General features: G+C 45.4%; 1 protein-coding gene across 3 annotated transcripts in view; it reads left to right on the top strand.

Moving 5' to 3' along the window:
- The window catches only part of LOC139581740 (proton-coupled amino acid transporter 1-like), a 68368-nt gene extending 46325 nt beyond the window's left edge, over positions 1–22043 (top strand). For all 3 annotated transcript variants that reach the window (XM_071411825.1, XM_071411824.1, XM_071411827.1), the window contains 2 exons: positions 3144–3313; positions 21524–22043. In XM_071411825.1, coding sequence (XP_071267926.1) covers positions 3144–3313; positions 21524–21798 — 445 coding nt within the window. In that variant the 3' untranslated portion in view covers positions 21799–22043. The remainder of the gene's footprint in view (positions 1–3143; positions 3314–21523) is intronic.
- The last annotated feature ends 1656 nt before the right edge of the window (positions 22044–23699 follow it).

The following is a 23699-nucleotide window of genomic DNA, read 5'->3' as shown; positions in this document are numbered from 1 at the left end:
TAGATATAGAAGGAACAGATCAGTCAGGTAGATATAGAAGGAACAGGTCACAGTCAGGTAGATATAGAAGGAACAGATCAGTCAGGTAGATATAGAAGGAACAGATCAGTCAGGTAGATATAGAAGGAACAGATCAGTCAGGTAGATATAGAAGGAACAGATCAGTCAGGTAGATATAGAAGGAACAGGTCAGTCAGGTAGATATAGAAGGAACAGGTCAGTCAGGTAGATATAGAAGGAACAGATCAGTCAGGTAGATATAGAAGGAACAGATCAGTCAGGTAGATATAGAAGGAACAGGTCACAGTCAGGTAGATATAGAAGGAACATATCAGTCAGGTAGATATAGAAGGAACATTCATGTAGATATAGAAGGAACAGATCAGTCAGGTAGATATAGAAGGAACAGATCAGTCAGGTAGATATAGAAGGAACAGGTCAGTCAGGTAGATATAGAAGGAACAGGTCAGTCAGGTAGATATAGAAGGAACAGATCAGTCAGGTAGATATAGAAGGAACAGATCAGTCAGGTAGATATAGAAGGAACAGGTCACAGTCAGGTAGATATAGAAGGAACATATCAGTCAGGTAGATATAGAAGGAACATTCATGTAGATATAGAAGGAACAGATCAGTCAGGTATATATAGAAGGAACAGATCAGTCAGGTAGATATAGAAGGAACATTCAGGTAGATATAGAAGGAACAGATCAGTCAGATAGATATAGAAGGAACAGATCAGTCAGGTAGATATAGAAGGAACAGATCAGTCAGGTAGATATAGCAGGAACATTCATGTAGATATAGAAGGAACAGATCAGTCAGGTAGACATAGAAGGAACAGATCAGTCAGGTAGATATAGAAGGAACAGATCAGTCAGGTAGATAAAGAAGGAACATTCAGGTAGATATAGAAGGAACAGATCAGTCAGATAGATATAGAAGGAACAGGTCAGTCAGGTAGATAAAGAAGGAACAGATCAGTCAGGTAGATATAGAAGGAACAGATCAGTCAGGTAGATATAGAAGGAACAGATCAGTCAGGTAGATATAGAAGGAACAGGTCAGTCAGGTAGATAAAGAAGGAACAGATCAGTCAGGTAGATATAGAAGGAACAGATCAGTCAGGTAGATATAGAAGGAATAGATCGAACAGGTCAGAGGGGGGCAGCATGAAAGAGAGTTGACCAGTGAAGCTGTGAGGAGGCGTGGCTCACGACCAAGTCCACTGTGCTCTCGGAGCTGCTCTCAGCTGTCAATAGGGCCGGCATTGCAGGATAGGATAGTGGCCACGCACACACAAACCTATAAATAAACACACACACACAAATCTACAAACACACACACCCCCCTAACCACCTGGCTCAAATGACAGGAAGTTGTGCCAATAGGTCACTCTGCTTCCTCCACCTGGACATCTAAACCTGGATATCTTAACCTGGATACCTTCTGTTCTGACTATCTATAGACTGATAGGAGACGCTCTTTAACTTGTCACGATGGAACACAACGACACGCACTTCCATACATACATCTGAATGTTTTTCATGCGTGTTTGTCTGAGCTGGAGTATCAGTACCCTGTTTCTCAATGAGCTGATTAATCAGTGGCATTGATTGGATGTTAACTGGATCTAGCCAGGTCAGCAGGTCATGAACCTGTAGGAAAGGGTCAGACAATGATGAGCCGTTTGTTAAGCCTCATACAGACCAGACTTGATAGGAAAATAGCTGCGGCATTCGTTTCCTCAATCACTGGCCATTCATATCAGACTACATTACTGTCTTACAGGGGTCCATTCATATCAGACTACATTACTGTCTTACAGGGGCTCATTCATATCAGACTACATTACTGTCTTACAGGGGCTCATTCATATCAGACTACATTACTGTCTTACAGGGGCTCATTCATATCAGACTACATTACTGTCTTACAGGGGTCCATTCATATCAGACTACATTACTGTCTTACAGGGGCTCATTCATATCAGACTACATTACTGTCTTACAGGGGCTCATTCATATCAGACTACATTACTGTCTTACAGGGGCTCATTCATATCAGACTACATTACTGTCTTACAGGGGTCCATTCATATCAGACTACATTACTGTCTTACAGGGGTCCATTCATATCAGACTACATTACTGTCTTACAGGGGTCCATTCATATCAGACTACATTACTGTCTTACAGTTCATTCATATCAGACTACATTACTGTCTTACAGGGGTCCATTCATATCAGACTACATTACTGTCTTACAGGGGCTCATTCATATCAGACTACATTACTGTCTTACAGGGGCTCATTCATATCAGACTACATTACTGTCTTACAGGGGTCCATTCATATCAGACTACATTACTGTCTTACAGGGGTCCATTCATATCAGACTACATTACTGTCTTACAGGGGCTCATTCATATCAGACTACATTACTGTCTTACAGGGGCTCATACATATCAGACTACATTACTGTCTTACAGTTCATTCATATCAGACTACATTACTGTCTTACAGGGGCTCATTCATATCAGACTACATTACTGTCTTACAGGGGTCCATTCATATCAGACTACATTACTGTCTTACAGGGGTCCATTCATATCAGACTACATTACTGTCTTACAGGGGTCCAGTCATATCAGGCTACATTACTGTCTTACAGTGGTCCAGTCATATCAGGCTACTCTCATACAGGGGTTCACTCCCAACTTGAATTGCAGCCATCAAAAGGCATAAGATTGTATCTACCATCTCTGTTTCTACATGATGTATTATTGTCACAATGCTGTGCTGTTTGACTATTACTTTCTATTACTGATTACGTAATAATTAGTCCTACTCATTCATTAATATGATGTCATTCATTAAAATGCAGTCATCAATAAAACCATGGTGGTTGTGTGTGTCTGCCTTTGCTGTGACTTTAACCTCTCTTTCTCTGTCTTTCTCTCTCTCTCTGTGTGTGTCTCTCTCTCTCTGTCTTCCTCTCTCTGTCCCTCTCTCTCTGTGTCTCTGTCTCTCTCACTGTGTCTCTCTCTGTGTCTCTGTCTCTCTCACTGTGTCTCTCTCTCTGTCCCTCTTTCTCTCTCTGTGTCTCTCTCTTTCTCTCTCTCTCTCTCTGTCTTTCTCCAGGATGTATCAGATTGTAAAGCTTCTCTACTGTTTCGGTATCTACATCACCTTTGCCCTTCAGTTCTACGTGCCAGCTGCGATCCTGATTCCTCCTGTGGTGTCCCGCGTCTCAGAGAGATGGGAACTGACGGTTGATCTTCTGATCCGCACTGCGCTCGTAGTCTTCACCTGTGAGTATGACGTCTGACGCCCCCAGGGCAGTCTACCATCCCCAATGCCTCAGTGTGTAGTATTGCATCTGGCTAGAGTCTACTCTGAAAATATCACTTCACCTGTGAGTCTGACTGAAGTCTCAAGCGCCTAGGCCGGGGGTAGGCAGCTAGGCTCAGCCACAGGCCAAATGTTGTTATAATATTTTGTACACTGCAAATTGGCCACAATTAAGCCCAGTAAGAGATTGCCGCCCCCTGCCTGTTGCCGCCCCCTGCCTGTTGCCGCCCCCTGCCTGTTGCCGCCCCCTGCCTGTTGCCGCCCCCTGCCTGTTGCCGCCCCCTGCCTGTTGTCGACCCCTGCCTGTTGCCGACCCCTGCCTGTTGCCGACCCCTGCCTGTTGCCGACCCCTGCCTGTTGCCGACCCCTGCCTGTTGCCGACCCCTGCCTGTTGCCGACCCCTGCCTGTTGCCGCCCCCTGCCTGTTGCCGCCCCCTGCCTGTTGCCGCCACCTGCCTGTTGCCGACCCCTGCCTGTTGCCGACCGCTGCCTGTTGCCGACCCCTGCCTGTTGCCGACCCCTGCCTGTTGCCGACCGCTGCCTGTTGCCGACCGCTGCCTGTTGCCGACCGCTGCCTGTTGCCTACCGCTGCCTGTTGCTGACCCCTGCCTGTTGCTGACCCCTGCCTGTTGCCGACCCCTGCCTGTTGCCGACCCCTGCCTGTTGCCGACCCCTGCCTGTTGCCGACCCCTGACCGGAGGCAGTGGGACATCCCTTGTTATGTCACCAATGTAGTAGACCTGGGTTCAAATTGTATACATTATCACCTGTCTGTCTGTCTGTCTGGCTGGCTGGCTGGTCGTTCCTATCTGACACGCAGTCCCACAAATGTCTTGTCTGACAATGGTCCCTGGCCGCTGGGCCATCCACATCTGAGTTCAAATAGATTCTGTTTTCTTTCAGATAGTTTAGCTGTGCTTGATTGAGATTGTCTGGTGCAATGGACTAGTATTTACAATGGTGTTTGTTTTTCACTGGTTGACCTTTTCTTGTGACAACAGGTCACAAATCTTGCTGCTGTGATGGCACACTGGTATTTCACCCAATAAATATGGGAGTTTATCAAAATTGGATTTGTTTTTGAATTATTTGTGGGTCTGTGTAATCTGAGGGAAATATGTGTCTCTAATATGGTCATACATTTGGCAGGAGGTTAGGAAGTGCAGCTCAGTTTCCACCTCATTTTGTGGGCAGTGTGCACATAGCCTGTCTTCTCTTGTGAGCCAGGTCTGCCTACAGCGGCCTTTCTCAGTAACAAGGCTATGCTCACTGAGTCTGTACATAGTCAAAGCTTTCCTTAAGTTTGGGTCAGTCACAGTGGTCAGGTATTCTGCCACTGTGTACTCTCTGTTTAGGGCCAAATAGCATTCTAGTTTGCTCCGTTTTTTTGTTAATTACTTGACACATTGGAAATAATTATCTTTTTGTTTTCTCATGATTTAGTTGGGTCTAATTGTGTTGCTGTCCTGGGGCTCTGTGGGGTGTGTTTGTGTTTGTGAAAAGAGCCCCAGGACCAGCTTGCTTAGGGGGCTCTTCTCCAGGTTCATCTCTCTGTAGGTGATGGCTTTGTTATGGAAGTTTTTGGAATCGCTTCCTTTTAGGTGGTTGTAGAATTTAACGTCTCTTTTCTGGATTTTGATCATTAGCGGGTATCGGCCTAATTCTGCTCTGCATGCATTATTTGGTGTTCTACATTGTACACGGAGGATATTTTTGTAGAATTCTCAAGTTGGTGTTTGTCCCATTTTGTGAATTCTTGGTTGGTGAGCAGACACCAGACCTCACAACCATAAAGGGCAATGGGTTCTATGACTGATTCAAGTATTTTTAGCCAGATGCTAATTGGTATGTTGAATTTTATGTTCATCAAATTTTATTTGTCACATACACATGGTTAGCAGATGTTAATGCGAGTGTAGTGAAATGCTTGTGCTTCTAGTTCCGACAGTGCAGTAATATCTAACAAGTAATCTAACCATTTCACAACAACTACCTTATACACACAAGTGTAAAGGAATGAATAAGAATATGTACATAAAGATATATGAATGAGCGATAGCCGAACGGCATAGGCAAGATGCAGTAGATGGTATAGAGTACAGTATATACATATGAGATGAGTAATGTAGGGTATGTAAACATTATATAAAGTGGCATTGTTTAAAGTGGCTAGTGATACATTTATTACATGCATTTTTCATTATTAAAGTGGCAAGAGATTTGAGTCAGTATGTTGGCAGCAGCCACTCAAGGTTAGTGATGGCTGTTTAACAGTCTGATGGCCTTGAGATAGAAGCTGTTTTTCAGTCTCTCTGTCCCAGCTTTGATGCACCTGTACTGACCTCGCCTTCTGGATGATAGCGGGGTGAACAGGCAGTGGCTTGGGTGGTTGTTGTCCTTGATGATCTTTATGGCCTTCCTGTGACATCGGGTGGTGTAGGTGTCCTGGAGGGCAGGTAGTTTGCCCCCGGTGATGCGTTGTGCAGACCTCACTACCTTCTGGAGAGCCTTACGGTTGTGGGCGGAGCAGTTGCCGTACCAGGCGGTGATACAGCCCGACAGGTTGCTCTCGATTGTGCATCTGTAAAAGTTTGAGTGTTTTTGGTGACACGCCGAATTTCTTCAGCCTCCTGAGGTTGAAGAGGCGCTGCTGCGCCTTCTTCACAACGCTGTCTGTGTGGGTGGACCAATTCAGTTTGTGGGTGATGTGTACGCCGAGGAACTTAAAACTTACTACCCTCTCCACTACTGTCCCATCGATGTGGATAGGGGGGCTGCTCCCTCTGCTGTTTCCTGAAGTCCACGATCATCTCCTTTGTTTTGTTGATGTTGAGTGTGAGGTTATTTTCCTGACACCACACTCCGTTGTGTGTGTTTTGTTGTCTCTACCTTTCTGCCCTTTGTGCTGTTGTCTGTGCCTAACATGTTTGTACCATGTTGTGCTGCTGCCATGTTGTGTTGCTACCGTGTTGTTGTCATGTGTTGCTACCATGTTGTTGTCATGTTGTGTTGCTACCATGTTGTTGTCATGTTGTGTTGCTACCGTGTTGTTGTCATGTTGTGTTGCTACCATGTTGTTGTCATGTTGTGTTGCTACCGTGTTGTTGTCATGTTGTGTTGCTGCTGTGTTGTTGTTGTGTTGCTACCGTGTTGTTGTCATGTTGTGTTGCTACCGTGTTGTTGTCATGTTGTGTTGCTACCATGCTGTGTTGTTGTCTTAGTTCTCTCTTTATGTAGTGTTGTGGTGGTGTCTCTCTTGTCGTTGTGTGTTTTTGTCCTACATTTTTTCTTTTTCATTCACAGCCCCCGTCCCCGCAGGAAGACTTTTTCCTCTTTGGTAGGCCGTCATTGTAAATAAGAATTTTGTTCTTATTGACTCGCCTGGTTATATACAAAAAAATGAACACTCTGTCTGCATGTAATACTGTTGAGACTGAAAATCAGTTGCTTGGTGTGAGATCTGGGATTGATACTTAGTCAACTGACCTACAATCTCTGACTCAGAGTAGTAATCTATAGAACTAGGTGTTTAGTAAAGTGGCCATCAGACTAACTTCAGACTCCTTGTGTTGTATGTGGATCAGAGTTCTTCAAACTGTCACTGGTCCGTTCTTAGCATGATGCTTTGAAATATCCTTCATTCTGGCTCAAATCAAAATTTTATTTGTCACATTGCGCTGAATACAACAGGTGTAGACCTTACTGCTTAATGCTTACTTACAAGCCCTTAACTCTATTTCTTGAACTGCATTGTTGGTTAAGAAAATATTTACAAAATAATCTAAAATTACATAACAATAACAAGGCCTATATGCAGGGGTTACCGGTACCGAGTCAATGTGCGGGGTTACAGGTTAGTTGAGGTAATTTGTACCTGTAGGTAGGGGTAAAGTAACTATGCATAGATAATAAACAGCAAGTAGCAGCAGTGTAAAAACAAAGGGGGGGGGGGGTTGTCAATGTAAATTATCCGGGTGGCCAGTTGATGAATTGTTCAGCAGTCTTATGGCTTGGGGGTAGAAGCTGTTAAGGAGCCTTTTGGACCTAGACTTGGCGTTCCGGTACCGCTTGGCTTGCGGTAGCAGAGAGAACAGTCTATGACTTGGGTGACTGGAGTCTTTGACCATTTTTTGGGCCTTCCTCTTGACACCGCCTAGTATATAGGTCCTGGATGGCAGGAAGCTTGGCCCCAGTGATGTACTGGGCCGAACACACTACCCTCTGTAGCGCCTTACGGTCGGATGCCAGGCAGTTGCCATACCAGGTGGTAATGCAACCGGTCAGGATGCCTTCGATGGTGCAGCTGTAGACCATTTTGATGATCTGTGGACCCGTGCCAAATCTTTTCAGTCTCCTGAGGGGAAAAGGTGTTGTCATGTCCTCTTCACGACTGGCTTGGTGTGTTTGGACCATGATAGTTTGTTGGTGATGTGGACACCAAGGAATTTAAAACTCTCCACCCGCTCCACTTCAGCCCCATCGATGTTAATGGGGGGCCTGTTTGGAGGCAGTCGTGGGTGAACATGGAGTACAGGAGGGGACTAAGCACGCCCCCCTGAGGGGTCCCAGTGTTGAGAATCAGCATGGCAAATGTGTTGTTGCCTACCCTTACCACCTGGGGGCGGCCCGTCAGGAAGTCCAGGATCCAGTTGCAGAGGGAGGTGTTTAGACCCAGGGTCCTTAGCTTAGTGATGAGCTTTGTTGCACTATGGTGTTGAACGCTGAGCTGTAGTCAATGAACAGCATTCTCACATAGGTGTTCCTTTTGTCCAGGTGGGAAAGGGCAGTGTGGAGTGCGATTGAGATTGCTAAGGATCTGTTGGGGCGGTATGTGAATTTGAGTGGGTCTGGGAGAATGGTGTTGATGTGAGCCATGAACCAGCCTTTCAATGCATTTCTTGGATATAGATGTGAGTACTACAGGGCAAAAGACATTTAGGCAGGTTACCTTGGCTTTCTTGGGCACAGGGACTATGGTGGTCTGCTTGAAACATGTAGGTATTACAGACTCGGTCAGGGAGAGGTTGAAAATATCAGTGAAGACACTTGCCAGTTGGTCCGTGCATGCTCCTAGTACACGCCCTAGCCCCACGGCCTTGTGAATGTTGACCTGTTTAAAGGTCTTGCTCACATCGGCTACGGAGAGCATGATCACACAGTCGTCCTCAACAGCTGGTGCTCTCATGCATGCTTCAGTGTTGCTTGCCTTTCATCAAGCGTCAAGGGCATTTAGCTCGTCTGGTAGGCTCGCGTCACTGGGAAGCTTGCGGCTCGGTTTCCCTTTGTAGAATGTACTGCTGACAAGAACTACAATTTACCAGCTCAACATTTAAATGACCTTTACAACATTGTATAGCTTGAAGAGCCACCACATCAGTTCTTCCTTTAAGATTAGGGGACGTCAAACTCCAGACTAGGCTACTTGATCATTTTGAGTTAGTATTCTGAATGGGATAGTTTAAACCTCACTACCATAGTCTAACCTCATTTAGGCATAGTATCCAACCCTCATGTTTGAGGTAGAGTTAGCTACCTAACTCTAAACCTGTGGATGTGATAAAGAACACACTGTGATGTCTTGAAGTTTGAGGAGGCATCAGATTTTCTTTAAATTTCCATTTTGAAATCCCTGAAGAATTGCTCAGTTCATTTGAAGAGCTGTAACAGTGTACCATTTGATTCAACCCACTCATCATGTATCAGATCATTCCATTCCTCTCGATCCTTCCATACCCCTGAAACACCCTGTCCTCTCTGTCCTTCCATACCCCTGAAACACCCTGTCCTCTCTGTCCTTCCATACCCCTGAAACACCCTGTCCTCTCTGTCCTTCCATACCCCTGAAACACCCTGTCCTCTCTGTCCTTCCATACCCCTGAAACACCCTGTCCTCTCTGTCCTTCCATACCCCTGAAACACCCTGTCCTCTCTGTCATTCCATACCCCTGAAACACCCTGTCCTCTGTCTTTCCATACCCCTGAAACACCCTGTCCTCTCTGTCCTTCCATACCCCTGAAACACCATGTCCTCTCTGTCCTTCCATACCTTTACTGCCAGGTCTTTCTCTCCTCTTGTTGGTTTGATTGTTATTGTATGAAACATGGTATGCAGATGAGCTCTGCCCTTAGCTGTCATAATGCATATTGATAAGGCACTACGATGGAGTACATGTACAGTATGTGCCACTTTATGTCTGCGGGCCATTTTCTAGATTATTCAGTGTAGCTTCTCGGCTAATTCGAGTGAATGAGCCGATTGTACGATATATCCAATGTACGGCCAAAACACAAAGACACATCTTCTCTATTGGCTAGCAGTACTTTACATTCAATGGATGGAGTTATATATATATATATATATATATATATATATACAAGATGAAGGAAAGGCTTTTGTATAGATCCTTTCACATTGAAAACCAAAAAGATATGTATCCTGGATTCTCTGGAGATGGGCTTTATTGTGCTCTGCTGCTCTCTTTGTCTCATCCCAGAAGTTTCTCTGTTCAATGGAGTTCATTGGCTGGGTTGACGTGACATTTATTCGGTATAATCTACTTTTATGCTCCCAGTTCTTTTGATCTTGTAGCCTGCTTCTAACTGGACGACAACAACAACAACAACAACAAAAAACACGGTTTGTCTTTCTCTGTCGAGGAAAAAAAGTGCATACGATCAGAAATCTCTATTTGCACTTTTAACTTTCTTGTGAGGGCTACAAAACACCGTCATCAACATGTTCATTCAGAACAGCTGCTGTCAGCTTGTGACTACAGTCCACGGAGCTTATTTCTCAAACAAGACCAAGTTAATTACAGTGAATGAAATTCAAAACATATCAAGTTTAGTTATATCCAAGGGTATCATTTAGGGCTGGGAATTGTCAGGTACCTCACCAATACCATATTATCACCAGAATTATGTGCGGTTACCATATGTATTGCGATTTTTCAAAATTCTATATGTATAGGCGATTCTATACTGTGATTATATTGCCATTTCCGTGGTCCAAATATATTGCTCACAATATATCTGCAGAGAGAGAGAGAGAAAAAAAACCTGGAGTTTTGGTGCAGCCAACTAGTGCAAAGATATTGTGATAAGTGATCTTTCAGATTAAAACAAAGTGGTTCATCACATTTAATGAATGAAGGTGAAACGGCGGATGAGGAAAGCAATAATTCCCAGGGTACTAAACCTCTGTGCTGCAGGCCTCAGGAAGATGAGGCTAGCGTGTCTGTTGCTGTGTCTCTTGATGGAAACAGGATGTTGCGTGAGCCTCCTTGGACCTCTAACTTGTCTGAGAGTACAGGGGCAGAGAGCCATGACACGCGACCAGAGGGGTGTCCTTGCATCCGGGACCTGGTCGACCAATCTGAGGAGGATAGTGTCCACACACACACACCACACACACACACAGAGAGCCAGAGAGACACATGCACCCTGTCACCCCCCTACCGAGCTAGGAAGGGCAACAGACCCTCTGCACACAAACCTAAACCCTCCTCATTTGTCTCCACTTCTTCCCTCACGAAGAGAAAGTACCCCAAAATCAAAGAGACACCTGGGTTAAAGAACACGGAAGATCTCTGAAGGTACAGAGATTACAGGGAGAAGAGGGTAAAGGTCCCTCCAATGACCTATCTAGTGTGTGTTTTCAGTTCTACCGTGGATGGACATTCCTGTGTTGAGGTTTTTAGTAATAGCAGTGCATCTGATCTGATGAAAATGATATGTTGTGTTGGTTAGGTACTACTTAAAAGCATATGCTGTCCATGTGTCCATTGATGATACTATGATTAGTGGGTGGCGCTTGTTCGTCCATTTTAGAGAATGTGTCTGCATTTGAACACGTGCCGATCGCATGCGACCAGCCTGAACTGATTTTCACCCCTGCTTGGGTGCTCTTCTTCTCTCACTCTCTCAGGCGCTCTTTCTCTCTCAGCCATGGTAGCTCTTCTCTCACTCTCTCAGCCATGGTAGCTCTTCTCTCACTCTCTCAGCCATGGTAGCTCTTCTCTGTCTCTCTCAGCCATGGTAGCTCTTCTCTGTCTCTCTCAGCCATGGGTAGCTCTTCTTCTCTCACTCTCTCAGGCACCCTTCTCTCTCAGCCATGGTAGCTCTTCTCCTCTTTCTCTCTCAGCCATGGTAGCTCTTCTCCTCTGTCTCGCTCAGCCATGGTAGCTCTTCTCCTCTTTCTCTCTCAGCCATGGTGGCTCTTCTCCTCTTTCTCAGCCATGGTGGCTCTTCTCCTCTTTCTCTCTCAGCCATGGTAGCTCTTCTCCTCTTTCTCTCTCAGCCATGGTAGCTCTTCTCCTCTGTCTCGCTCAGCCATGGTAGCTCTTCTCCTCTGTCTCTCTCAGACATGGTAGCTCTTCTCCTCTGTCTCTCTCAGCCATGGTAGCTCTTCTCATCTTACTCTCTCAGCCATGGTAGCTCTTCTCATCTTACTCTCTCAGCCATGGTAGCTCTTCTTCTCTCTCAGCCATGGTAGCTCTTCTTCTCTCTCAGCCATGGTAGCTCTTCTTCTCTCTCAGCCATGGTAGCTCTTCTCTTACTCTCTCAGCCATGATAGCTTTTCTTCTCTCACTCTCCCAGGCACCCTTCTCTCTCAGCCATGGTAGCTCTTCTCCTCTGTCTCTCTCAGCCATGGTAGCTTTTCTCCTCTTTCTCTCTCAGCCATGGTAGCTCTTCTCTTACTCTCTCAGCCATGGGTAGCTCTTCTTCTCTCACTCTCTCAGGCACCCTTCTCTCTCAGCCATGGTAGCTCTTCTCCTCTGTCTCTCTCAGCCATGGTAGCTCTTCTCTCACTCTCTCAGACCATGTTAGATTGAAAGTTAAGCTGTAGCGAGTAGAGTAACTGTAGAAAAGGGATTTCTCTGTGTTGTGAATAAACCTGACAAGAGCCTTGTGTTGAGAATAAAGAAACACAAAATAAAAATATCAAATGAGCCTGTCTTTGAACCTCATTCACAAACTTGCTGCTTCTGCCTGACTCTATTATACCCATAGTACCCAAAATGTATACATGCAATTATTTCAATCATCGTTTCACAATAAATGTACATGAACACTGAGCAGCGAATATTTTATTTATTTATTTATCCCTCCCTTTGAGAGATATACACTGAACAAAAATATAAACACAACATGTAAAGTGTTGGTCCCATGTTTCATGAGATGAAATAAAAGATCCCAGAAGTTTGCCAAACGCACTAAAAATGTATTTCTCTCAAATTTTGGGCACAAATGTGTCCTTTACTAAGATAATCCATCCACCTGACCAGTGAAACATATCAATAAGCTGATTAAAAAGCATGAGCATTACACAGGTGCACCTTGTGCTGGGGATAATAAAAATAAAAGGCCACTCTAAAATGTGTAGTTTTGTCACACAACACAATGCCACAGATGTCTCAAGTTTTGAGGGATCGTGTAATTGGCATGCTGACTGCAGGAATGTCCACCAGAGCTGTTGCCAGAGAATTTCATGTTAATTTCTCTACCATAAGCCGTCTCCGTTGTTTAGAGAATTTGGCAGTACATCCAACCGGCCTCACAACCGCAGACCACGTGTATGGCGTGGTGTGGGTGAGCGGTTTGCTGATGTCAATGTTGTGAACAGAGTGCCCCATGGTGGGATTATGGTATGGGCAGGCATAAACTACGGACACTGAAAATAATTTAAACGTAATGGCGCCGGTCCAACGCGAAGGATATACTGCTTCCCCGAGACCAAGCCCAAATCCCCATCATTAGCATGAAGAAAAGACGGAAATAGGGGTGCCTTTTGAGAATTTGTCGGCGAGTGGGTAACCCGCCTCCACCATCCGTTCTATTGGCCAATGTGCAATCACTGGAAAATAAACAATTTCCGTTCGAGATTAACCTACCAACAGGAAATACATTTTTGAAATATCTTGTTTCACTGAGTCGTGGCTGAACGACGACACAAATAATATAGAGCTGGCTGGGTTTTCCGTGCATCGGCAGGACAGGACAGCTACGTCTGGTAAGACAAGGGGTTGGGATGTGTGTCTATTTGTCATTAACAGCTGATGCGCGATGTCTAATATTAAAGAAGTCTCGATGTATTGCACGCCTGAGGTAGTGTGGTCCACAGCTTATCATGAGGTACTCTATCTACCAAGAGAGTTCTCATCTATATTATTCGTAGCCGTCTATTTACCACCACATACCGATGCTGGCACTACGACCGCTCTCAACTAACTCTATAAAGCCATAAGCAAACAAGAAAATGCTCATCCAGAAGCGGCTCTCCTAGTGGCCGGGGACTTTAATGCAGGAAAACTTAAATCCGTTTGACCTCATTTCTACCAGCATGTCACATGTGCAACCATGGGAAAAAAACTCTAGACCACCTTTACTTCACACACAGAGACGCGTACAAAGCTCTCCCTCGCCCTCCATTTGGCAAATCTGACCATAATTCTATCCTCCTGATTCCTACTTACAGTACAAGCAACAACTAAAGCAGGAAGTAACAGTTACTCGCTCAATACGGAACTGGTCAGATGACCTGGATGCTACACTACAGGACTGTAATTGCTAGCAAAGACTGGAATATGTTCCGTGATTCATCCAATGGCAATGAGGAGCATACCACCTCAGTCACCGGCTTCATCAATAAGTGCATCGACGACGTTGTCCCACAGTGACGGTACGTACATATCCCAACCAGAAGCCATGGATTACAGGCAACATCTGCACCGAGCTAAAGGCTAGAGCTGCCGCTTTCAAGGAGCGGAACACTAATCCGGACGCTTATAAGAAATTCCGCAATGACCTCAGACGAACCATCAAACAGGCAGAGCGTCAATACAGGAGTAAGGATGTGGCAGGGCTTGCAAACTATTAGGAACTACAAAGGGAACCCCAGCCGCGTGCTGGCCAGTGACGCGAGCCTACCAGATGAGCTAAATACCTTTTATACTGGCTTTGAGGCAAGCAACACTGAAGCATGCATGAGAGCCCCAGCTGTTCCAGACGATTGTGTGATCACGCTCTACGTAGCACATGTGAGCAAGACCTTTAAACAGGTCAACATTCACAAGGCCGGATTACCAGGACGTGTACTCAAAGCATGCGCGGACCAACTGGCAAGTGTCTTCACAGACATTTTCAACCTCTCCCTGACCGAGTCTGTAATACCACTATAGTCCCTGTGCCGAAGAAAGCGAAGGTAACCTGTCTAAATGATTACTGCCCCGTAGCACTCACGTTGGTAGCCAGGAAGTGCTTTGAAAGGCTGGTCATGACTCACATCAACACCATCATCCCGGAAACCCTAGACCCACTCCAATTCACGTACCGCCCCAACAGATCCACAGATGATGCAATCTCCGTCGCACTCCACCCTGCCCTTTCCCACCTGGACAAAAGGAACACCTATGTGAGAATGCTGTTCCTTGACTACAGCTCAGCATTCAACACCATAGTGCCCACAAAGCTCATCACAAAGCTAAGGAGCCTGGGACTAAACACCTCCCTCTGAAACTGGATCCTGGACTTCTTGATGGGCCGCCCCCAGGTGGTAAGGGTAGGCAACAACACATCTGCCATGCTGATCCTCAACACTGGGACTCCTCAGGGGTGCGTGCTTAGTCCCCTCCTGTACTCACTGTTCACACACAACTGCGTGGCCAAGCATGACTCCAACACCATCATTACGTTTGCCATGACACAACAATGAGACAGCCTATAGGGATGAGGTCAGAGACCTGGAAGTGTGGTGCCAGGACAACAATCTCTCCCTCATTGTGAGCAAGACAAAGAAGCTGATTGTGGACCTACAGGAAAAGAAGAGCCGAACATGCCCCCATTTAACATCGACGGGGCTGAAGTGGAGCGGGACAAGAGTTTTTTTAAAGTTCCTTGGGGTCCACATCACCAACAAACTACCATGGTCCAAACACACCAAAACAGTCATGAAGAGGGCATGACAACACCTTTTCACCCTCAGGAGGCTGAAAAGATTTGGCATGGGTCCCCAGATCCTCAAAAAGTTCTACAGCTGCAGCATCGATAGCATCCTGACCGGTTGCATCACCACCTGGTATGGCAACTGCTCGGCATCTGACTGTAAGGCGCTACAGAGTGCGAATGGCCCAGTACATCACTGGGGCCAAGCTTCCAGCCATCCAGGACCTATATACTAGGCGGTGTCAAGAGGAAGGCCCAAAAATTGTCAAAGACTCCAGTCACTCAAGTCTTAGACTGTTCTCTCTGCTACTACACGGCAAGTAGTACAGGAGTGCCAAGACTAGGTCCAACAGGCTCCTTAACAGCTTCTACCCCCAAACCATAAGCCTGCTCAAATGGCCACCCAGACTATTTACATTGACCCCCCCCCCCCCACCTACATGTACAAATGACCTCGACTAACCTGCACCCCCGCACATTGACTCAGTACCGGTACCCCCTGTATATAGCCTCGTTATTGTTATTTTATTGTATTTATTTATAATTTTTTTTACTTTAGTTTATTTAGTAAATATTTTCTTAACTCTATTTCTTTAACTGCGTTGTTGGTTAAGGGCTTGTAAATAAGCATTTCACGGTAAGGTCTACACCTTTTTGTATTTGACGCATGTGACAAATACAATTTGATTTGATTTGATCAACTGCACAGAAATGCCGTGACGAAATCAAGGTCCATTGTGAGGCCCGTTGTGAGGCCCATTGTGAGGCCCATTGTTTCTTTGTAAGCCGTCTTTGACCGATCTGTGTTCCCAGTCATGTGAAATCCATAGATTCGGGCCTAATGAATTTATTCCAATTCACTGATTTCCTCATATGAACTGTAACTCAGTAAAATCTTTGAAATTGTTGTGTTCTATATTTTTGTTCAGTATGATTTAAAGGAGCAATAATGTTGGACCATTGTCACCCTGCAGAACCTTTTTTATTTTACTAGGCAAGTCAGTTAAGAACAAATTCTTATTTACAATGACGGCCTAGGAACAGTGGGTTAACTGCCTTGTTCAGGGGCAGAAGGACAGATTTTTAGCTTGTTGGCTCAGGGATTCGATCTGGCAACCTTTCGGTTACTAGTCCAACGCTCTAACCACGAGGCCACCTACCGCAACAGTGATCGTGAAGGTTGTGTCCCTGTTTTGTCATATTATCCTTGTCACAGATTCCACACAACAGAACCTGTACATGCATACAGAACCAGTCAAATGTTTGGACACACTGACTCATTCAAGGGTTTTTCTTTTATTTGTACTTTTTTCTACATTGTAGAATAATAGTGAAGACATCAAAACTATGAAATTTACATTTACATTTACATTTAAGTCATTTAGCAGACGCTCTTATCCAGAGCGACTTACAAATTGGTGCATTCACCTTATGATATCCAGTGGAACAACCACTTTACAATAGTGCATCTAACTCTTTTAAGGGGGGGGGGGTTAGAAGGATTACTTTATCCTATCCTAGGTATTCCTTAAAGAGGTGGGGTTTCAGGTGTCTCCGGAAGGTGGTGATTGACTCCGCTGACCTGGCGTCGTGAGGGAGTTTGTTCCACCATTGGGGTGCCAGAGCAGCGAACAGTTTTGACTGGGCTGAGCGGGAACTGTACTTCCTCAGAGGTAGGGAGGCGAGCAGGCCAGAGGTGGATGAACGCAGTGCCCTTGTTTGGGTGTAGGGCCTGATCAGAGCCTGAAGGTACGGAGGTGCCGTTCCCCTCACAGCTCCGTAGGCAAGCACCATGGTCTTGTAGCGGATGCGAGCTTCAACTGGAAGCCAGTGGAGAGAGCGGAGGAGCGGGGTGACGTGAGAGAACTTGGGAAAGTTGAACACCAGACGGGCTGCGGCGTTCTGGATGAGTTGTAGGGGTTTAATGGCACAGGCAGGGAGCCCAGCCAACAGCGAGTTGCAGTAATCCAGACGGGAGATGACAAGTGCCTGGATTAGGACCTGCGCCGCTTCCTGCGTGAGGCAGGGTCGTACTCTGCGAATGTTGTAGAGCATGAACCTACAGGAACGGGTCACCGCCTTGATGTTAGTTGAGAACGACAGGGTGTTGTCCAGGATCACGCCAAGGTTCTTAGCACTCTGGGAGGAGGACACAATGGAGTTGTCAACCGTGATGGCGAGATCATGGAACGGGCAGTCCTTCCCCGGGAGGAAGAGCAGCTCCGTCTTGCCGAGGTTCAGCTTGAGGTGGTGATCCGTCATCCACACTGATATGTCTGCCAGACATGCAGAGATGCGATTCACCACCTGGTTATCAGAGGGGGGAAAGGAGAAGATTAATTGTGTGTCGTCTGCATAGCAATGATAGGAGAGACCATGTGAGGATATGACAGAGCCAAGTGACTTGGTGTATAGCGAGAATAGGAGAGGGCCTAGAACAGAGCCCTGGGGGACACCAGTGGTGAGAGCACATGGTGCGGAGACAGATTCTCGCCACGCCACCTGGTAGGAGCGACCTGTCAGGTAGGACGCAATCCAAGCGTGGGCCGCGCCGGAGATGCCCAGCTCGGAGAGGGTGGAGAGGAGGATCTGATGGTTCACAGTATCAAAGGCAGCCGATAGGTCTAGAAGGATGAGAGCAGAGGAGAGAGAGTTAGCTTTAGCAGTGCGGAGCGCCTCCGTGACACAGAGAAGAGCAGTCTCAGTTGAATGACTAGTCTTGAAACCTGACTGATTTGGATCAAGAAGGTCATTCTGAGAGAGATAGCAGGAGAGCTGGCCAAGGACGGCACGTTCAAGAGTTTTGGAGAGAAAAGAAAGAAGGGATACTGGTCTGTAGTTGTTGACATCGGAGGGATCGAGTGTAGGTTTTTTCAGAAGGGGTGCAACTCTCGCTCTCTTGAAGACGGAAGGGACGTAGCCAGCGGTCAAGGATGAGTTGATGAGCGAGGTGAGGTAAGGGAGAAGGTCTCCGGAAATGGTCTGGAGAAGAGAGGAGGGGATAGGGTCAAGCGGGCAGGTTGTTGGGCGGCCGGCCGTCACAAGACGCGAGATTTCATCTGGAGAGAGAGGGGAGAAAGAGGTCAAAGCACAGGGTAGGGCAGTGTGAGCAGAACCAGCGGTGTCGTTTGACTTAGCAAACGAGGATCGGATGTCGTCAACCTTCTTTTCAAAATGGTTGACGAAGTCATCAGCAGAGAGGGAGGAGGGGGGAGGAGGGGGAGGAGGATTCAGGAGGGAGGAGAAGGTGGCAAAGAGCTTCCTAGGGTTAGAGGCAGATGCTTGGAATTTAGAGTGGTAGAAATTGGCTTTAGCAGCAGAGACAGAAGAGGAGAATGTAGAGAGGAGGGAGTGAAAGGATGCCAGGTCCGCAGGGAGGCGAGTTTTCCTCCATTTCCGCTCGGCTGCCCGGAGCCCTGTTCTGTGAGCTCGCAATGAGTCGTCGAGCCACGGAGCAGGAGGGGAGGACCGAGCCGGCCTGGAGGATAGGGGACATAGAGAGTCAAAGGATGCAGAAAGGGAGGAGAGGAGGGTTGAGGAGGCAGAATCAGGAGATAGGTTGGAGAAGGTTTGAGCAGAGGGAAGAGATGATAGGATGGAAGAGGAGAGAGTAGCGGGGGAGAGAGAGCGAAGGTTGGGACGGCGCGATACCATCCGAGTAGGGGCAGTGTGGGAAGTGTTGGATGAGAGCGAGAGGGAAAAGGATACAAGGTAGTGGTCGGAGACTTGGAGGGGAGTTGCAATGAGATTAGTGGAAGAACAGCATCTAGTAAAGATGAGGTCAAGCGTATTGCCTGCCTTGTGAGTAGGGGGGGAAGGTGAGAGGGTGAGGTCAAAAGAGGAGAGGAGTGGAAAGAAGGAGGCAGAGAGGAATGAGTCAAAGGTAGACGTGGGGAGGTTAAAGTCACCCAGAACTGTGAGAGGTGAGCCATCCTCAGGAAAGGAACTTATCAGGGCGTCAAGCTCATTGATGAACTCTCCAAGGGCACCTGGAGGGCGATAAATGATAAGGATGTTAAGCTTGAAAGGGCTGGTAACTGTGACAGCATGGAATTCAAAGGAGGCGATAGACAGATGGGTCAGGGGAGAAAGAGAGAATGTCCACTTGGGAGAGATGAGGATCCCAGTGCCACCACCCCGCTGACCAGAAGCTCTCGGGGTGTGCGAGAACACGTGGGCAGACGAGGAGAGAGCAGTAGGAGTAGCAGTGTTATCAGTGGTAATCCATGTTTCCGTCAGTGCCAAGAAGTCGAGGGACTGGAGGGAAGCATAGGCTGAGATGAACTCTGCCTTGTTGGCCGCAGATCGGCAGTTCCAGAGGCTGCCTGAGACCTGGAACTCCAAGTGGGTCGTGCGCGCTGGGACCACCAGGTTAGAGTAGCAGCGGCCACGCGGTGTGAAGCGTTTGTATGGTCTGTGCAGAGAGGAGAGAACAGGGATAGACAGACACATAGTTGACAGGCTACAGAAGAGGCTACGCTAATGCAAAGGAGATTGGAATGACAAGTGGACTACACGTCTCGAATGTTCAGAAAGTTAAGCTTACGTTGCAAAAAATCTTATTGACTAAAATGATATAGTACTGCTGGCTGGTGAAATAGGCTAGCTAGCAGTGGCTGCGTTGTTGACTTTGTTTGAAAGTGTAGCTGGCTAGGTAACCTCTAACTGGCTAGGTAACCTCGACAATTACTCTAGACTACACAATTATCTTGGATACAAAGACGGCTATGTAGCCAGCTAAGATCAAACAAATCAAACTGTTGTACTGTAATGAAATGAAATGTAATACTACCTGTAATACTACCTGTGGAGCAAAGCGGAATGCAACTACTCGCTCCAAACCAAACCGGAAGTGCGTATCGTAGAGGGAGAGGCAATAGAAGTGTTAATAACACATATGGAATCATGTAGTAACCAAAAAAGTGTTAAACAAATCTAGATATATTTAATATTTTAGATTCTTCAAAGTAGCCACCCTTTGCCTTGATGACAGCTTTGCAAAATGATCTGTTATTAGCAGAGAGGTTTGGAACTCTTTCTTGTTTTCTAGTAATTAATTTACCGTCTGGTGATGTCACCATGGAAGGCCAAAACTCCATCCCACCAAAACAGGCTGAAATTATTTTCAATCAGCTCTTACACTAAAAGGGCATTATCATAATTTTCACAATTGCACAGTATTATTCCAATCTCATAATGTTGAAAATATACTGAGTGTATAAAACATCAGGAACAGCTGCTCTTTCCATGACAGACTGACCAGGTGAAAGCTATGATCCCTTATTGATGTCACTTGTTAAATCCATTTCAATCAGTGTAGATTTAAGGAGAGGAGACTGGTTAAATAAGGATTTTTTAAAGCCTTGAGACAACTGAGACATGGATTGTGAACGTCTGCCATTCAGATAGTGAATGGGCAAAAGATTTAAGTGCCTTTGAACGGAGTATGGTAGTAGGTGCCAGGCGCACTAGTTTGTGTCAAGAACCGCAACGCTGCTGGGTTTTTCACGCTCAACAGTTTCCGGTGTGTATCAAGAATGGTCCACTACCCAATGGGCATCCAGCCAACTCAACACAACTGTGGGAAGCATTGGAGTCAACATGGGCCAGCATCCCTGTGGAACGCTTTCAAAACCTTCTAGAGTCCATGCCCTGAGGAATTGAGGCTGTTCTGAGGGCAAGGGGGTGTAACTCAATATTAGGAAAGTGTTCACCGGGCCTTCACGGAAACTGATTGGTTTCGCTCTCTCCGAGCGTCTCGTTCGGTGGTTGGTTTGTGAGGGGATCAGAGAGGACCTGGGTAGTGGAACAGCGTGACATTGGCACGGCAACTCAACTTATTTGGGCTGCCACAGCTGCCCCTCCCCTGTTCCTTTTCACATCACATCACATCAATCTCCTTAGCAACAGATGATGATGGGTGATCCCCAGTTGTCTCCTAGCACCGGAAGGCCACCGACCAGCCCCAAAGACATGAAAAACACAGTCAATAACAATTATGCTTCTTTGGTAGTTGTTGTTTTTCAATGTACTTTTTTTGATGCTACCGCCGTTCATTTCATTCCCCCTCACCCCTTCCTACCTCCCCAGGTAAGAGAAAGAGTTGACTCTGTGTGTCCATTTGTGTCTCATCTCATCCCTGATCCCTCACCCTACCTGTATAGAGCAGGAGATATGGTTCTGTCCTCTCCCCCCAGGGGATGTAATGGTTCTGTCTCTGTCTCCAGGTGTCCTGGCCATATTGATCCCCCAGCTGGACCTGGTCATCTCTTTAGTGGGGTCCGTCAGCAGCAGTTTCCTGGCTCTCATCTTCCCTCCACTCCTCCAGATCCTCACCTACCACAACGAAGGTCTGTCTCCCTGGGTCATCGTCAAGAACACCCTGATCTCTGTCATCGGCTTCATCGGCTTCATCACCGGCACCTATATATCCATCACAGAGATCATCAAACGCAACGGCAGACATGACAATATGGATGTGACCTTCTTCCAGGTCCAGTGAGAGATCTAGTGAGGAAGAGGAGGATATCTTGACAGTGGTTGGTCTGGCAAACAGTGGAGGCTGGCGGGTGGAGAAATCTGAAGACAGGCTCATTTTAGTATGGATGGTACCTTCCTTCGATTTAGTGACACCAGCCTCCACTGCTGTCAAACAATCCCAGTTAAAAGATGTCTTCACCCTGGCTTCAGACATGTTTTTTTCTCACTTGCTCTATTCCATTGATTAAACATTTATTGATATTGTGAGTCTGCTTACTGTTGTAGTTATTGGTCGCTGTGGAACAATTATTTAATGGAATATAAGTGTAAACCAAACTAATTATTACAGTAACCGTATAGCCAAGAAGATAACATTTTTTTAAATTTTATTAAACCTTTATTTAACTAAGCAAGTCAGTTAAGAAAATATTCTTATTTACAATGACGGACTACCCCTGGCCAAACCCGGACGACGCTGGGCCAATGGTTTCCGCACTATGACACGAGCTTCATTCTCTCTGTGCCTTATGAGCTTCGATGTTTTTAACTTCTTATTTTTATGACGTACTTTTAACTCTTCCATGCCGCAAGAGCACCTATCTTACATGTTTTATTATTTTATGTTAATAATTTAACCAAATCATTGAATATTGAGCGATCACATTCTCGTAACATTTAATATTGTTTAAACAAGGTACTAATAGAAATACTACTTAATACTGTTGAAATACATCCTGGAAGTTGTTCAAGTGATAAAATAGCATTTAAATAACAGTTAAGTTCCATTTTGAATCATATCATAATTCTATAGGCCTTGTGAAGGGGAAGATGTATGTTTCAAATAGACTATTTCCAATAGAATGGTAAATGACTGACGGTGTTTAATATGACTATCAGCACACTACAACCTGTAGTCTGACGATCACCATCATCATTGCTGCTGCAAATGTAGCTATGACATTGACATTGACTACAGTTTCCTGACTACAAATTGAATACAGTTTCCTGACTACAAATTGAATACAGTTTCCTGACTACAAATTTGATACAGTTTACTGACTACAAATTTGATACAGTTTACTGACTACAAATTTGATACAGTTTACTGACTACAAATTGAATACAGTTTACTGACTACAAATTGAATACAGTTTACTGACTACAAATTTGATACAGTTTCCTGACTACAAATTGAATACAGTTTACTGACTACAAATTGAATACAGTTTACTGACTACAAATTTGATACAGTTTCCTGACTACAAATTGAATACAGTTTACTGACTACAAATTGAATACAGTTTACTGACTACTAATTGAATACAGTTTACTGACTACAAATTGAATACAGTTTCCTGACTACAAATTTGATACAGTTTACTGACTACAAATTGAATACAGTTTACTGACTACAAATTGAATACAGTTTACTGACTACAAATTTGATACAGTTTCCTGACTACAAATTGAATACAGTTTCCTGACTACAAATTGAATACAGTTTACTGACTACAAATTGAATACAGTTTCCTGACTACAAATTTGATACAATTTCCTGACTACAAATTGAATACAGTTTCCTGACTACAAATTGAATACAGTTTACTGACTACAAATTGAATACAGTTTCCTGACTACAAATTGAATACAGTTTACTGACTACTAATTGAATACAGTTTACTGACTACAAATTGAATACAGTTTACTGACTACAAATTGAATACAGTTTCCTGACTACAAATTGAGAGACAAAAAGATGTAATAGTTGAAAGGTAACTTTTTGGTTTTAAAAGGAAAAGCATTATTTACATGTTTCAAGTCAAGCTGTCCCGATCACCTACTGTAATACTGATTAACTTGAGGGACTGTAAAGAAATATGACAAAATAATGTGTATATTGTGGAGCTAATACCATGTGTTATT

Source organism: Salvelinus alpinus, chromosome 7 (assembly GCF_045679555.1).
Source record: "Salvelinus alpinus chromosome 7, SLU_Salpinus.1, whole genome shotgun sequence".
In the NCBI taxonomy this organism is placed as follows: Eukaryota; Metazoa; Chordata; class Actinopteri; order Salmoniformes; family Salmonidae; genus Salvelinus; species Salvelinus alpinus.
Note: the sequence above shows the minus strand (reverse complement) of the source record. Positions and strands in the feature narration are given on the sequence as shown.